Raw genomic sequence first — 16907 nt, 5'->3', positions numbered from 1 at the left:
ATTTTCATCCAATTAATATATATAAAATCATAGATTCGATTTCTCAAAGTATAAATGACAAGAACAATCACTAAGAGCAAATTTTTTGTCAACTGATCGACACATCCATCATGTAGTTGTTGATCTTCTCAGTATAGAGACCATTCATAGTGATCGATAGTTACGATTGGTTCTTAATGTGGTATATACCGCTCCGTTTGTTTTCAAAGTCGTGATTTAAGATTTTAACTTTAACTTTAACTCAAAACACTACACAACAAAACACACATTTCAAAAGTCAAATTGGTGGGCCACATATATTATTAAAATAAAATCCCATTATAATTAATTATCTATACCTTCCATTCATTTCATATTTCAAAAGTCAAACTGGTGGGCCCCATATATTTTTGTCTTCTTCTACAATCACAATCACAATCACAAATTCGTGACTTTAACTCCGAAAACAAACGCATTGTACATGTTTTCAACACCAGAGAGAGACTGCAAAAAAGGTTTCAGCTGGACTCTTTTTGTTTGTGATTTTTGCAATACTTCTAATTTCTGGCGGTGTTATTTATTTTTCAAATTACTAAAAAAATTATTAGAGGAAAAGAAAAAGTAAAACTACTGCCCTTTTTTTTCCTCTCTTAGCATCAGAAAAGAAAATTAAAGCGAAAGTCGCAACGCTAAAGTCACCTCCCGCATTACATAAGACAACGACAGACAACTCTCCGACAGTGAATCTGGATCAGACCGACCAATCAAAATTCACCAGTCAATCCGTCCGTCACCACGCAAAATCCTGTACTGCCCATTGGGATTCCTCTGTTGCCACTCCCGCCAATAGATTCCAATCAGTTGGAACTTCAGTTAGTGGCTCTCGTCCTCTCCCTCTCTTATCCTTCTCTCTCTCTCTCTCTCTCTCGCCTGTGCTCTCCTCTCAGCTCGGAGCCGACGACTCAGTGCCGGAGCTCGGCCCGATGGCGCTGTTGAGCCAGCAGCTGCAGCGGTTCCTCCTGACCGGACTCAGCCACGACTCGAGCTCCAAATCAAGCGTCAGGACAAGCATATCGATCGACAACAATAAATCGAGGACCCTATGCTGCTCTGCCATTGCCATCGATGCTCCCTCTTCCCTGGCGGGGGTGTCGGGGATCCGGTGGGGGTATAAGAGCCTGCAAGGTCTGCGCGACGAGATGGAGGACGATGTAGTCGTGCGGTCGGACGGACTGGAAGGATTCACCTTCGCCGCCGTCTTTGATGGCCACGGTGGTTTCTCTGCCGTCAATTTCCTAAGGTCTGGTAGCGTAAAGTTCTCTACTTTCCGTCTTTGTCTGGCTGATTAGGGATTGAATATTCTTTGATTTCTCTCCCATGATGTTGGGAAAGTTGCGTAATTTCTTTCCCATGATGTGGGGTGATGCTTCTCTGACAGGGATGAGCTGTTTAAAGAATGCGTCCTGTCGTTGCAAGGAGGTCTGCTCCTAAGTAAGAAAGACATCAGTGCCATCAGAGAGGCATTGCGGAAGGCCTTTGTCAAAGCCGATTCGAAACTATTGACTTGGTGAGCTGATGCCTGTTTCTCGGACAATGTTCGAACTTTTCAGCCGAGTACGGAAATCTCCCTACTTTCTATTGAGATATCAGTTGGTTTAGATGGTGTTTGTTTCTTTTTGTTAAGGCTCGAGGCAATGCCAGAGGAAGATGAATCAGGTTCAACAGCCACCGTCATGTTCTTAGGGAATGATTCTCTGATCATTTCCCATGTTGGCGATTCATGTGTGGTATATGTTCTATCTGAGTTAAGCCTTGGGGCATTCAACTGGTCATTGATGGATTTTAAGCTTATATTGCTCTGAGTGGTCCCCTTCTGAATTGGCAATACAGGTTCTATCTCGTTCTGGAAAAGCCGAAGTCTTAACAGATCCTCATCGGCCTTATGGAAGCAATAAGATTTCTCTGAATGAAATCAGAAGAATCAGAGAAGCAGGTGGATGGGTGTGTCTCTTTGTTCTTACTCTTGAGTTATCGATAATCATTTCCCTCTCTCATCCTTCTTTCAACGGTAAATCATTGCTGCCTCGACTTGTCTTGAAACTGGTAGATGTACGAGCTTAAGGTGACTTGTCCTGACTGTAACCCATTTGCTGGTGCTTCGTTTGAATTGTTTTTGGCGTGTTTAGCTGAACATTGTCTGATTGATCCTCCTTTAGTAAATTATTAATTCTAGGTGGAAGTTAACTGTTTTAATAAATCCTTATCTAAGATCGATATTTAGTCACTACTGACCACTGGCTTTGAGGGCAATGATATATATTATCCTGTAAGGGATTGCATAAGCGAATCGATCCTGTAGCGTGGGGATAATGTCTTAAGTCCTATGCTTGCTAGAGGCCACGCATCTTCTTTGCCAAATAATTGTCAATATTACCTACCTTTCACGTCTTTCTGTAGGTTGTCAACGGAAGGATCTGCGGCGACATCTCTGTTTCTCGAGCTTTTGGTGACATACGATACAAGACAAAGAAAAATGAGTTGGTTGCTTCGACCCACCTTTCATAAGTTTTGGATCGTTATCCTCTTATCATAACCTGCAATGGTTTTTGGTCCTTTGATGCTTTGATAAGGATGCTGAAGAAGGGAGTTGAGGAAGGGAGGTGGTCTGAAAAGTTTGTGTCCCGGTAGGTTGTTGCATCACGTTCCTCCTAAATTGGTGCATTATTTTCTTTTGCAATTTCTAGTGGACGATGGAGGTTCAGTTTATCATCCTTAAATCGTTCGATGTCCTGTCATAGTTTGCTACTTGAATGGTTAAAAGGTGCTCTTCTTTCAGTCAGTAGTTAGAAAGGTGATGCATCGATTATCTGCTCATGTTTACTATGTGCTAGTGTTGAGCTACAGAACAAAATCCCAACATAAATTTTATTAGATTTTATCATGAAATTGAGCTTTAATCTCGATCAGTCACATCTACCTAAATTTACTGCCACTTGCATTGACTTCGACTTATCTTTCAGCATCCAGTTCAATGACGACTTGGTCATTGCATCTCCTGAAGTATACAATGTAGCTCTCAGTTCAGACACAGAGTTCGTAGTGTTGGCATCTGATGGCTTATGGGACTATATGAACAGGTCTGCACCTATAATTCATGATTCTGTGAACTTGCGTTATCATCTCTCTGTCTTTGTTAGTTGTCACATACGTAAATTTCATCTTCTTTGAACAGCTCAGAGGCCATCGACTTGGTGAGGAATCAACTTCGCCAGCATGGAGATGTTCAAGTGAGCACCGTCCATTTGAAAGATACTTCTAATTTCCCTTGCTTTTCAGTTTAGATGCTATTTATTCCTGACAAATTTAATGTATAACTTCAATTTCTCTTTTATCAGCTGGCAACTGAAGCTCTCGCACAAGCAGCCCTGGTAATGCCTATGCTAGAATCGTGTTTCTTCTGAATACCGTACCTCATGGAGGCAAAATTAATAAACTAAAAAACGTGTTTGCAGGACCGACGCTCTCAAGACAATGTTAGCATTGTCATTGCCGATTTAGGGTACATACATCCTCTTTATCTCTATGAGATATATCCAACTGTCCGATTAAGAATCAGAGTGCATTTAAGAAGACTTATCTCTGGTTCTGACTGCCTGCTCATGTCTGTTTGCAGAAGAACCGATTGGCAAAATTTGCCACTGCAGAAACAGAATCTATTCTACGAAATGTTTCAAGCATTGGCGACTATCGGAATCGTGACGGCTGGTATCTGGATGAGTTCTCTACTTGCTGCATGAAACAAGAGACTTCTGAAGATGTATATAAAACCAAAACATAGATCTTATCATCAGTTTTGTTTGTTCCACACAGTCATATGATTGTAAATACCTCCTTATTTAGTGCTACTTAAATAGACCAGCAAAGAATGGAAGATTAAAAAGGAAAATGCAATGTACAGTTGCTAACCAACAATAGCTAATACTTAGCACTGAACAAATGTGATGATGCCTGAAAAAAGTGGCAAGCAAAGGATCCCGAGGAGACATGGCCCGCTCTATGCCATCGTGTATTTTGGTAAAGGATTAATCGGAGTGTTCAGTATAGTTCGATAAAATTGTACATTTGTCGTTCAAATTCATCTGGGAGGAATAATCATGAGGGAGACAGGACGCGTCCGGCCTTTAAGCTGGACTGAATAGGAGAGAGTCGTTCAATCTTCTCGCAGTCTCTCTGTTATACACACCAATCATAAAAATAACGTGAAATGCCAGCCTTATCTAATCAATCTCAGATCTTGTCGATCCGTATTTTTCCTACTCGTACAGGTTAAACACAATTCAACCTGCTGCATTTCTTCAAGTCATTGGTCACACCCAGAGCTAGGTTGGACTCTCGCGAGGCAAGATTTATATCAGTATCATCGTGAGATTACCCGGAGGGCAGGGGGAAATCGTTCTTACAACAGCGCCAACATACATAATCTCTCATTTTTAGACCTTAATTTTCTCGTTCAAGAACTTGTAGTTACGGACTGTAATAAGATAGCCATCAGATATAATGTTGATATCGCTTTAGAATCCATATTTGTCAGGGAGGGAAACCCTCGTACGAGATAATGATTTGTTGGTATCCGCCCAACTGGACAGATAACAAAACAATGAGAATCGGGATATATAACAAATGATCGATACGAGATCGACTTTTATTAAATACACATAGAACACGCCCGCTAAATAGAGTTCAGCATACAGTTAAATCTTGTTCATATATATATATATATATATCCTAGAGAGAAAATTCTATAATTATTATATATAAAATCTCCATAGATAGACGTAGGGGTGAATAATATCATGCACGACTGATTTATATATATATATATATATGTATATAATATAAATAAATATAAGTGAAATTCAGACTAAGTTAATATATGTATATATGTGTGTATTAGTTCTTGCAACCGGGTGATCTTCTAGGATTGTGCTTAGGGTTTGCGCAGACATCCTCATAATCCTGTAGACCCTCCATCTTCAAAAGCTTCCTTGTCTTCATAGCAGCTGGTAAAGTGCCACCCTAATTTGTATAAACAAGAAATGATTTCCATAAGAAAACAATTAGAAATTAAGGAACAATTAATTGATGCTGATCACATAATTTGAATAGCAACTTAATCTAAATGTTGTGCATCTATATATATGTACTTGATCATCAGTAGGGGAAAAAAACTGAATTATATTAAAATTAAATGAGGTAGAAATTATTTTAAATTATGTAGCACCATACATTGTTAGAAATTGGAAACTAATGATGATCTTTAAAAATGTCATTCATTTTCGACCTACTATTTCGCAATTTTGAAGTAAAAGCCTTATAGGCTAATTTTTTTTCCCTCGAATTGCAAAACTTTGTCAAACAAATTTTGCGAAGAACAGGTTAATAAGAAATAAAAAGTAAATATCGAATCCATATATAAAATTAAATGTATGTACCTTGTTTGGAAGAGAACTAGGGTTTCTGACACCTTCCAGTCCTTCTGATATGCCTAAATAGAGGAAGAACCATTAATATATTAGTCTTTTTGAGCTATACATACATAAAATTATTCTAGAGTGAGTATGTACATTACATCTTCCATATATATATATATATGTATGTATGAGCATATAATACAATATATTCCTCAGTATGGAAAATGTGTTCACCTGAAGAGAAGGTGATGGTAATTAACAAGAGAGAAATCACAACAAAGCTGAGATTGAATGCCCGAATTGCCATGGCCGTGTATTGATTTAATCTCCTCTCTGAATCTCTCTCTCTCTCGTCTCCCTCTCTTCGTGGCTATGCCGATGCGATGAAGAAAAATGAAGGGGGGGCTCAGCTTTTATATACACACGACATAGGTGCGAAGTTTCATATTGATAAGTCAACTTTGTATTTTATGATGATGATATGTCATGTATAATATACAAAAGGTGATGAATAGTACTGCAGCTTATGTATTGGGCTGCAACGCCCCACCAGGCCAATATGTACACCCATTAGATATGACATATGTTGATGGAAAGTGCGTGTACATACATATATATTTATGTATGTAAAGATTGGATTGCAACCTTTAAATAGCCCACAATGGCTAAAAGTCAACTGCAACTTATTTCCTTTTGTTGCGTTCGAATTTAGGGGGAATAATGAAAATGATAAGCCGCTTGGTCGCTTGGTCCCAAAGAAACTGGACGTGTACAGTAGCACGCACGCTCTTGTTTAAGGAGAACTTATATATAGATTCATCACTTTCAGGTTCTTGATTTTCACCAGCAAAACTAATTATATCCCTTTATTTAGATTTATATTTTCTCATATTAGTCTCGCTGATTTCCTTTATATAATCGAAAAGAAAAAGATATATGGCTACAAATCCCATGTCAATTCGAGGGCAAGCTGAGAGCATGGCATATATAAATTCCAACATGCAGCAGCTCAGAAAGGCATAGGAAGTTGTTCAAGCTTTGTTGGACTTGGACTTGCTATATATATTTGATTTGTATGAAACATAAGGTTAGGCTCATCTCCCATTATCGTTCCATTATCATTTGGACTGAAAGCGTGTAACGGACTATATGTTATAGAAATGATTTAGCCAAAATGGAACATACAGTAAGCGGTCACAAAAGCTGCACATGTTTAGGATTTCAGCTATAATTTTCCTAACAATGAGCTGCTTGTGTGTGACATTACGAGCATGGCTTGTGTTTTGAATAGATGCTTGTGGCATACCAAAGAATCCCCTTTTGGACTGACTTAATTCATATTGTTGTGCATGTTTCGTTCAAATTGAACCCGGTGAAGAAATGACCATCCAAAATCTTGATGTTCATTCGGGTGCACCTTGGGCTTGTGTCTTAACTAGCAAGGCAGAGCTAGCAAACGGTGTAACATGCTACAGAAGAAAGGAATCGCATGCATGCCAGCATCTACAATTTCTCAACAATACTTCTTAGGTACAAAGGACTTGTTAAACAGTTTAATTAATTAGATATATGGTAGCTTTCAAGAATGATGTCATGATATAACACGTCCTAGATCATCGTCATTATTATTACTTCTACTTTTTAAAGGTAGTTCTCGCCGAATATTTTTATGGTAATCTTTTATGGTAACCGGGCATTTGGAGGATTAATTCCGACGATCCACATGCACACCCAAGTCCACTTGTAAGTGGACCATACACGACTTATCCATCAACTGGCAGATAAGTCTGACCATAAGGATCATGCAAGTGGCAGCTCAACCCGAAGTATGATCCCACCTACATGACTTCAAGACAACTAAACTAGGGTATTTACTAAGAGAGTCGTGCCCAAGGACTTCACTTGTATTTTTACTTTTAGATAAAATACACTCCCTTTCCTAAAATTTCACATAATGATACTTCACCTCATTTTTAATTAAAGTGGACACTTCATCCTATTATTATTTTATTTTATTTTATTTTAATTGTCGGGAACCAGACATGTATCCTTAGGTTTCGGCTTTGACAACTTTTACATGCTTTATAATGTGTGTATATATATATAACCATCAATACGGTGATCTAGTGGTTAAGTATCAAGCACTCTACTTGAATATCATGAGTTCGAACCTCACTGAGGAGGTAGAGTTCGTCACTATGTGGGTGTATTATGGGATGACGGTGGCCGGCCCATAATGCTTGATTCAGTGGGCATTGACTTAATTCACTAGTGTGTTGGTGGGGCTGCGGTGATTAAGTTAGACTAAAATCTCAGCGAGTTATGACGAAAGGAACATTCCGTGGCGGTTAGATTCTCTTAGTTGGGACAGTCACAGCGGGCTAATAACCTGACCTAGCATTTTACTTATAAAAATGGATGGAGACAAACAAGTAAGTGGGCTCCAAAAGAAATAGAATATGGTCACTTGCTGGTTAGGGGTTTGAATTCTTGACAAGGCATCGATTGATCAGAGCACTTAAAAGGGAGACCGAACATACACAACAATCAACACTCCTCTCGTTGGAGGCCTTAATTAGCTTAAATTAATCACCAGTGCCAATGGGTTTAATGATGGTGTTGTGCATTGTTAATAAATGGGGGACAATCGTTCACTATTGATCATGTGCTCGAACCCTATTTTTCCAAAACCGGCCTAAATTACGTTGTCAGGGAGGACAAAATATTGCGTACCCTCATCCATACTGCGCACTGACAATTAGTACACTCTTATTCCAGCGTCGCATCGTGAAGGTAACTGTGTATTATTGCATGAGATACTATCACAAGCAGACCATATATAAGTCGATTGCTCATATCGTGGTGCTAAAAGCTAAATATATAATGTTTAGCGATGACTAATAAAAGTCCCCAACATATAATGCAGCTGTCACTAATCATGTCTAGTCCACTCAATGATGACAATCAAGAAATTAATCTATTAATTATTAATACACCGGGGGGTAAATGAACATAAGCAGCTGCTGTCTCCCTTTTATGTAAGTACACCTTCTATATTCAATTCATAAGTAAAAGTCAGATTCGGAAAAAGAGTAACAACACACACTATCGTAAAGTTTACTGTATATATATATATATATTTCAAGATTAATTACACTGGTGGTCCGAAAAGTTTTAATAATGTATCAGATTGGTTCAAAAAGTTTTTTTTGCTACTTGATGGTACAAAATATTTCAAAGTTGTAACATGATAGTACAAACCGTCATCTCGTCATTGACCCCGTCAAACCGTCTTTTACAAGATTGTAAATTTTACACCATCATGTAACTTACGTAAAATATTTTGTAGTATTAAGTTACAACTTCAAAACATTTTACATCATCATGTAACGTCCCACAAAAATCGATTTTGCACCATCAGCGTCGGCTTGACGGCGTCAATGGCGAGATGACGGTTTGTACTATCATGTTACAACTTTAAAACATTTTGTACCATCAAGTAGCAAAAAAACTTTTTAGACGAACTTGATACATTATTAAAATTTTTTGGACCACCAGTGTAATTTACCTTATATTTCATGAGATGTGTTTGCACCCTAAAAATTGGCAGTTCTATTTATATTTTGTCATAATACTAAAATGTGTCTGCTCTATCGCGACTAAATCTTGTCTGCCCCGCCTGTCAGCACGCACAAGTCGAACAACTATCCACATCGAGCATGCATGGATATGGACCGCGCGCAGAAGTTTTCACCAACAAAAAAAGAATTGAGCAAATGTCTGTCATAACGACACAATATCCACCTAGACGAGTACAAAAGCGGGGCCATGGTATTATGAATTCCCGATATGATCTTAAAATATGCAGTGTAATGAAATCTGTGGGCTATTTTTCTATGACATTATCGATATGCCAGACCCCGCAAATTTATCTTATGGATCCAATCCGTTAGTGGCGTATCCACAGCTCTCGTCGCTGTACAAGGAAGAGATCAATACTCTCAGTCGGGACTGAATACTGATGGTCTGACCGTGTCGAAACAGGACCATTCTCACCGCTATAAGTGTGAACCAGAAAACAACTTGGAACCTATCATGACCTGTATCTAGACCAACAAAAGCAGCACAGGGAAGATTAAGTCGAAGAGATTAGGAAGTTGCATATATACAACTGATGCAGAAAGATCTGGTTATCCTGTTCACATGGGCAATATCATCGTGTGGGTCAATTAACGTATGCTGTTGGTGGTGGTGGTGGGAAGAGCAGTGAACAGCAATAAAGAAGAGTCACTAGCTATAACAACTGTAGACACAAGTTAATGCATGATCAGTATGACTTGTGAAAGTGGCTTGCGCTATTCGCCTTAATCAACTTATCCTACACACTAGCACACACAAAGAACTATCCCGATCCACGAAAATATATCATTACGTCTTCGCAGTGCACACGCAATCAACTCGGTAATTCAAAAGCTCGCATGGAGTCTTACGAAAAGAAGAATCGAAGGAAAATGTATCCGTCGTCCATACCTTACCTCCAGTGCTTACTTGAATGGAAGTGGTGTTGGGTGGGTGGTGGAAAGTCCATATCAAGGAAAAAGGAGGGGCACGGCACCTTCTCTGAACTACCTTAAAGGTTATAATAGCAAGAGCAATCACCTTCTTTGTAAGTTCCTCTCCCCTAATTCTGCCACAACAGTAGTAAAAAAGAATTTGTTATATGCACTTCAAGGATACATACATATATATATATATATACATATAAGTGGGTACACAGCTAATTGAATGGCCTTTGGAAAAAGTAAGGACGAATTTATGTGCCAAGAGTCGTCTCGCCTTCATAGACCCCTATCGGTCTCAATTACTAAAGACATACGTTCGTGTCATTACCCATCTGCAGTAGCAATGAAAATGAGAGTACAGTGAGGATTAGATGGGGTCGTCAATCTTAGCAGCATCATCATTTGACATATATAGTAAGGCAGTCCAACAAATATAGCTGGGCAAGCACTTTGGAAAAATCTAGAGCCATGCACCATCAAATAGCATCAAGTCAACAATCCTGAACATGTACAGTTTTTGTAAGAAGAAAACAACTAAAACTCCACACAGAGCAGGCACTGAAGTTACATTACATTACCTTATCAGTGGCTGTATCCTTAGCAGACCGAGAGACGACGAGTCCCAATTCCAGATTGTTCAGGTCTTGTATCCCCATTTCCTAAATCCTGATGATGTCGCAACAGATACACACGTCGGATTTCAGAAGGAATTATTATTGTCGAGAGGCACCAATCAACAAAAGAACATAGCTACGTCTGATTTGTTGTACGAAACTGGTAAAGAAATAACTGGACAAATGATGTGTTAAACGAGAAAATAATTGCCCTGACAGATACTCGTCAAGATTCCTCGCAAAAAGAATATGAGGCAAGGCCTTATACACACCACCATTGGACAGGGAACAATTGCTGAGACTAGAAGAATATCGGGCAGCTAACTTGCTTTCCCAGCCTGCAAGAAGAGCCAATTTGGCTCAGAAAGCTCGAAATTAAGTTGCCATACTTGTCCTTGACATCTGCTCTTGCTTTTTCTTCACAAGGAAATCAGCAGTGGCTGGCTTCTCTCTCACACAAGGCAGCACGGCACATGGAGTTTTTGTTCATCGTCATTTCCATACAGGAAAAATTAACGAAAAACGAGAACCTGCATTAAAATCCTATGACAGTCAAGAGGATCATTGACACGAAGAGAGGAGAAAGGGTAATCCTAGTTTTCATAAGCACCTATTTGCATTCGTTTTTAAAGATACCTTTGCATTAACAGCAGCATTCTCGGTATTAAACAATTCAACAATGTTGAGATGACCACGATCTACGTGTATTTCACAGTTTTATTAGACATAGCTCGGTAGTAGGAGCAGCCAAAAGACTAATTTCTGAAATTTCCTTCTGTCATTCAGTAGAAAATGCCATGAGACTGGGGTGAGAAAAAAATGGACTGTCATTAACAGCAATTTAAACAATAACAATGTTCAATTAACAAATTAATTCCTAACTAATCTGTAGCCACAGATCTCGCAGAGAGTAGAAAAGTTTCCATTTTTGGACGTAAAATTTTTTTGAGTACATGTCATATGACGAACTGAGCTGCAGCTCCACCAAAAGAAGCAAAGGGAAAAGTGGGTGTGAAAGAGCTAAAAGAAATCAGCTTCGCAATGAAATAGTATTGGATAATGCTTGTCCATAGAAAATGCAAATCTGCTTTGAGCTTGAAGGAAGTCGAAAGTTGAGAGTTAAAAAACTTTTAACTTTAACTCAACCAAAAAATATATATATATATATTTATTTATATAAAGAAAGAACTAAGCTGGTTAGCTTCTGAATGCACAAGTTTTTCGAGTTTATCTATGCTTAGCTTTTAGTTATACATGGCCAGTTGCCAACTGAAGTACACAAATGTTGCTAAACATTGATATTACCGACAAGTTTCAGATGTATAGTACAGCCTTTCACATAATATATCATCATGCTATCAAGCATTAGAGTATAGCAGATCTTGGATTAGTTCGTGCATGGTAGCAAATGCTCTGAGAGCCACACCTTGTTATTATTAATCAAAAGCCCCGTAGAACCAACTCGCAGCAAACCAGAGACGACTCGCACAGACCAGAAAATATAGAAGCCACTACAAGCCAACCTTTCCGCTACATCGATCGATTTAGTACGTAACTACTTCAACTACTGCTTAGCGGACCAATATATATCATCCCACATCGCGATACAGGCAAACACAACAAATCACAGACAACCATTTACTCAGTACGAGGCCCATTCAATGTTAGGTATTCTGTCATAGAAATAGAATGGGCCTCTTCTAAATAATATTAATCGGCCCAAGCCCATCGTATGACTATGGAGTCAAGAGAATTAGATAATAAATGGTGATTTCTTATTATTTTTATTTTGTTTATTATTTATTATTAATCCATTCTATTTGAGCAATCGAATTGGATGCCCTTTCGTGAATTCAATAAGGTATGTGAATTCTACTTCGTATTTGAAAGGCTTTATGCAACACATAATCGCCTATCCTGCTCCGTCGATCTCTTTCATGTTTAATACATTTTCATCGCCAAAAAGATAACGTGCAAAATATAAGATAAATGACACTGCGAAAATAAAAGAAATGTGTAATTCGTTGGCCCAGCATAATTTCCACAAAAATGCGAAATTTATCATATAGTTATAACATCCCTATTTTTCATTTACTATCTTGTCCGTGTAATTGTATAAGAGTTACATGAAACATGGTATCAATTTCTAATAATATTCTCTTTCTCATACTATTTTTTTCCTAACTCCAAACAATATTTTCTAAATTGAACTCATTGAAGAAAAAGCATTTCTAAATTTTTCCCACATTTTCTTTTCAAAGAAATAAGATCCATCAATTGTTTATTTTGATCTTCAAGAGGCTTCGTCCGCATTGACAGCCATGCCGTCAATACTTGCATTTTCCATAACCTGAAAAAATCAACCAAGTAGATTTTTTATTATTATTTTGACCAATAAATAATCAATGGAAGATCCGAATCATCGAGCAATCGCAGTGGATGAGCTGATCATTAACCTAAGAACTCACTTGGATCCACAGTTGTAATCGAACCGGTTCCTTCAAAATCGCAGTCGTAATCGTTTTTCCCGTTCTCTTGGTAGTACATGTTCATCGCATACGCGGCGTGGGCATGGACAGTGTCGGGCTTGAAGCATGGGCCACCTTCCTGGATCGGGCCACAGTCCATGCCTAGCCCACACACGTAGTCGAGGTTTCTCTGCAGAGCGTCCGGGTCCACTCCCGTTTTAGGCAGGCACCACCGCTTCCACCCCGATGGGGTCTGCGGTGGCACCGGTGTCGCAGGCTCTGGAGTCGGGTTGGAGCCCGGGATCGATGCTCTGGCCTGTCAGAGCGAATGGCACAAACCAGTCAGAGCACAGTCATAGCCGCGATGATCACTAACATGAATGTACCATGCCAGTTATAGTTGTCAGTGGCAGCCGCTACCGAGGGCCGTAAGATCCCAACATCGTAAACTGGAGTTAAGTCGGGCTGGAAAAGACCGAAATTCCGCTCGCAAGTAGGTCCGGGCTTGAGATCTTCGTTGAATAATGCGAAAATATACGCCTCGAACGTCCTGTTCGGCATCAGAGGCGTGCCAGCTCCAGAATTCACGTGCCGAATCAGATTCATGTTGTACTCCCTCGCAGTGTTCGGGTCGACACCAATCTGAGATGAGTCGCCCTTCGAGGGCCACCCGGTCTCTGCTATAACGATTCCAACATCATCGAATCCTAAGAGCTTCATCGCTGAGTAGACTGCGTCGAGCTGTGCATCCAACATGTTGGTGTAATGGAGCCCGGTAGTTTCATCAAAAACCCCCGGGTTGGGCCTGAAGACGGCGTAATCGAGAGTCTCCGGAGAGCACCCGAAGAATGGGTACGGATTCACCAGGAAGTCTGATCCGGTGGCCCGAAGGAAGCTGAGCTGCGGCCGGAGCACGTGTGTGTCATAGCCTCGCCGAAACTTCCCGGCCCCGGGCGGGGTCGAGCTCAACAGAATCCCAAGGGAATGCGGAGTCGAGATCTTGATCCGACGGTCCAGGGACGCATCCACAAGCGCAACATGTAGCGTCTGCATTGCACTCACCAAGCTGCTGATCAACAGCTTGCTCGCCGTGGCCAGTACCTCGTTTCCCACCAAAATTCGAACTATGTTCGTGGAGGGAACGTGAGGCTGGATATTAGTCCGGACCCATTGTTGGGCAAAGCTGAACTTGGTGAGCTGGGGGATGAGATCATTCGGGACGGTGACCGAAACCTCGATTCCGGTGTGAGCAAAGGATTTGAGGATTTCCGGGTTCGTGTCAAAGAGCCGAACCCGATTGACCAGCGTGGACTGTAATAGGAATTTGGCCACTTGGGCCGGTGGAGGAAGGTCATTCGCGACCGTGCCATAGTTCACCCCGATACTGGCATCAGCTCCTATCAAGGAACAACCATAGAAGCGCACATTCATTATTTGTATAAACAATTATTAATTCACGAGCATTTGCGACATGAAACATATAAAGAGAAAATTAACAGTGACCCGCCAGCTCTTGATACGACTCGGGATAACAGACATATTGTTACGTCGGGATCGCAAGTATGGATAGAATGTCGAGTAATATTCGGGGGGCCATGGACATCGGAATACCTTTACGGAAGAAGATTGAAGCAAGAAGCAGAGCAACAGTGATCACGTCCATGAGGGAAAAGATAATGACATGCAAGTATGTGAATGATGTGAGCTGTGAAATTATACACTGCAAGTTTCCATGGCCAACTTTAGGGAGATGCCTTTCTTTGGGACGAGGGAGTTCTTAAAGAGCAGCTAACATCTGCAGGTCTCCTTTCAACCTGTTCGATTGGTTGGTTTGCTTGAATTAATTATTATTTTTATTTTTATTCGTCGAGAGGAGGAAAAAAAAAATGAATTTATAAAAATCTAATAGAGTTGTTCTTTGCGTTATAGGAAGGGACTCTCTCGGTAAAGCCTCGTATTTAAATTATCATGAAATCATATGGAAAAAAATACTCTCTATTGAAACACCCATGCAACCTGTGTTATTGGACATATTCGTATCGTGAATTTACAAAATCTTTTACTTGAAATGTGAAAATTAGGCAAGAAATAACGAGATTGGTTAAAATGATTCCATACTTGTTTTCTTAAAACAAGGTCTTGGATTCGAATTTTGTGAATAGAGAAAATTCACACTACAAGAACTTTATTCCTCAGCGGACCGATCAAAATTGAATAAATCGAAGTCTATTTTTTTTTTCGGATATCCGTTCGTACATTGAAAATTAGGCAGGAGGAACTCTCGCTCTTTAGTAAAGGGAATACAAGAAAACATTTTCATACTTTTCGGAAGGTGAGCCCTTTATTAATGTGCAGGGAAAGGTATCTATAACTAGAGAGTATCATTGCATAGAAAGAGATCTTACTCTATCTTAGATGCTGTGACTCGGGGCTTCCCCGTTTCCGACGAGTCGACGACTATGGTTGGTCAATATATAAAGACTAGATCTAGAGTCGATTTTCGTTTTTTGCCAGTTTTTAATATACTCTTCCGTTATCTAAGATGTTCGGCACTTCGGATATCTCCGGTCATCGAAAGACGAACAAAATGAGCTCGTTCTCTTTATTGGGCCAACCATTCTATAGTCCAGTAGTTAATCAAAGGAGCCGGGCCAAATTATTGGGCATGTGCTCCCAATCATTTTATCGAGAGGATGCGGTTTACGGGTCGAATTTCTCCTTGAACTTCAGAGAAAAGAAAACCATTGTCCTCCAAGTTTGTCTACTTTGATATCGTCAAGTATGTTCTTACATCTCAATTATCTGAAGAACAATGAATTAAGGCTCGATATCGACATAAACCGTAACATTCGATGGGCCATTAGTCTATCCAGTAATCTATCAACTGGGCTGGGCCAATGTCTTCGGTCTGGTCCCAACTTAAGTTTTGGCATCTATCTTTGGGCTTGCCTTGGTTAAAAATTTATCTTTTTTAATCAATTTTATTTATATTGGCCAAAAAATAAAATTTCTTTCTTACTTTTTTAATCTGTTTTCTAAGCATGTGTTGTGAGAATAACAATTAAAATAGATTGATCTTACGAGGCCAGGAAAAAGATCAATCTACAATCATGTACTGTCAGTTTGTTGTTTATATATAATTAAATATCCTCGTTTTTATATGGTCATTTTTCAGTGTTGTGCTTATTATTATTATTATTATTTAATAATGAAAATAGTAAAAACCAATGAGTTTTCACATACATAAAAATACAAAAATGTGTAACCTTTGGGAACATTAATGCCATTTTGTCGGGAATTTCTTGTTTTGGTCCTTTTGGACAAATATATAATAATAATAATAATAATAATTGAGCCCTAATAAATTATAAAAGATGCTAGATCAGAAAACACATTTTCTGTTTGCTCTCATTTGAAAATTAGATAAAATACTCATAATTGCTTTGAAAAAATTAAATAGAAAAAGAAGAGACTAACCCACATGTTGATGGAGACTCTGGTTGTCCCACGGGACAATTTAAGAGTTAGGATTTAGGACTCCTCCAATTTGCAAGTATTCTAAATTGAACAATGCATAAACAATAAGATATATATATATATATAGATAATCTATAGTACATCACACTTCAAGAATTCATTTGTTTCAAAAAAAAAATTGGTGAGTTGAGTTTTGATCCAATCGAGTTCAGACTGTATGATATCCTTAAAATTGATGTCAAATTTTTAATTCTTGGAATCAATATCGATGAGACATAAATTCAATTTTCTTAACAACAAACATGTCTCCCCGATCCCCAAATATGAGGCACCTTT

General features: G+C 39.2%; 3 protein-coding genes and 1 long non-coding RNA gene across 4 annotated transcripts; 1 reads left to right on the top strand and 3 right to left on the bottom strand.

Annotated features, from left to right (window-relative positions):
- The first annotated feature begins 827 nt into the window (after window positions 1–827).
- LOC116202353 (protein phosphatase 2C 57) lies at window positions 828–3948 on the top strand. Its single transcript, XM_031533877.1, has 11 exons — window positions 828–1279; window positions 1418–1546; window positions 1664–1766; window positions 1870–1980; window positions 2437–2516; window positions 2610–2663; window positions 3000–3116; window positions 3212–3266; window positions 3375–3407; window positions 3492–3538; window positions 3653–3948. The coding sequence occupies exons 1-11, from the start codon at window positions 963–965 to the stop codon at window positions 3774–3776; spliced, it is 1170 nt and encodes a 389-aa protein (XP_031389737.1). The 5' UTR covers window positions 828–962; the 3' UTR covers window positions 3777–3948.
- Window positions 3949–4651: 703 nt separating this feature from the next.
- LOC116205529 lies at window positions 4652–5843 on the bottom strand. The gene is made up of 3 exons (XM_031538155.1): window positions 5685–5843; window positions 5472–5524; window positions 4652–5055 (listed from the first exon to the last, which is right to left on the bottom strand). The coding sequence occupies exons 1-3, from the start codon at window positions 5755–5757 to the stop codon at window positions 4930–4932; spliced, it is 252 nt and encodes an 83-aa protein (XP_031394015.1). The 5' UTR covers window positions 5758–5843; the 3' UTR covers window positions 4652–4929.
- Window positions 5844–8962: 3119 nt separating this feature from the next.
- LOC116205800 lies at window positions 8963–10135 on the bottom strand. The gene is made up of 2 exons (XR_004156583.1): window positions 9986–10135; window positions 8963–9556 (listed from the first exon to the last, which is right to left on the bottom strand). It is a non-coding gene; the product is annotated as an uncharacterized LOC116205800 (long non-coding RNA).
- A 2557-nt stretch (window positions 10136–12692) lies between these two features.
- On the bottom strand, window positions 12693–14849 carry LOC116202957 (glucan endo-1,3-beta-glucosidase). Its single transcript, XM_031534594.1, has 4 exons — window positions 14706–14849; window positions 13515–14491; window positions 13095–13410; window positions 12693–12976 (listed from the first exon to the last, which is right to left on the bottom strand). The coding sequence occupies exons 1-4, from the start codon at window positions 14755–14757 to the stop codon at window positions 12954–12956; spliced, it is 1368 nt and encodes a 455-aa protein (XP_031390454.1). The 5' UTR covers window positions 14758–14849; the 3' UTR covers window positions 12693–12953.
- Window positions 14850–16907: the final 2058 nt, after the last annotated feature.

The sequence above is a fragment of the Punica granatum genome, chromosome 4 (assembly GCF_007655135.1).
Source record: "Punica granatum isolate Tunisia-2019 chromosome 4, ASM765513v2, whole genome shotgun sequence".
Taxonomy (NCBI): Eukaryota; Viridiplantae; Streptophyta; class Magnoliopsida; order Myrtales; family Lythraceae; genus Punica; species Punica granatum.
The sequence above is the reverse complement of the archived record's forward strand: the minus strand, read 5'-3'. Positions and strand labels throughout refer to the sequence as shown.

Bases quoted from the DNA above. Each gene is read 5' to 3' on its own strand.
- LOC116202353 (XM_031533877.1), top strand. From the start codon at position 963: ATGGCGCTGTTGAGCCAGCAGCTGCAGCGGTTCCTCCTGACCGGACTC. The intron at 1,767-1,869 runs GTATATGTTCTA...TTGGCAATACAG, and splicing joins ATGTTGGCGATTCATGTGTG to GTTCTATCTCGTTCTGGAAA. The intron at 2,664-2,999 runs GTAGGTTGTTGC...CTTATCTTTCAG, and splicing joins TCTGAAAAGTTTGTGTCCCG to CATCCAGTTCAATGACGACT.
- LOC116205529 (XM_031538155.1), bottom strand. From the start codon at position 5,757: ATGGCAATTCGGGCATTCAATCTCAGCTTTGTTGTGATTTCTCTCTTG. The intron at 5,525-5,684 runs GTGAACACATTT...TCCTCTATTTAG, and splicing joins TACCATCACCTTCTCTTCAG to GCATATCAGAAGGACTGGAA. The intron at 5,056-5,471 runs GTACATACATTT...TATACAAATTAG, and splicing joins CTAGTTCTCTTCCAAACAAG to GGTGGCACTTTACCAGCTGC.
- LOC116202957 (XM_031534594.1), bottom strand. From the start codon at position 14,757: ATGGACGTGATCACTGTTGCTCTGCTTCTTGCTTCAATCTTCTTCCGT. The intron at 14,492-14,705 runs GTATTCCGATGT...GTTCCTTGATAG, and splicing joins TTCAATCTTCTTCCGTAAAG to GAGCTGATGCCAGTATCGGG. The intron at 13,411-13,514 runs GTAGCGGCTGCC...TCGCTCTGACAG, and splicing joins TTGGGATCTTACGGCCCTCG to GCCAGAGCATCGATCCCGGG.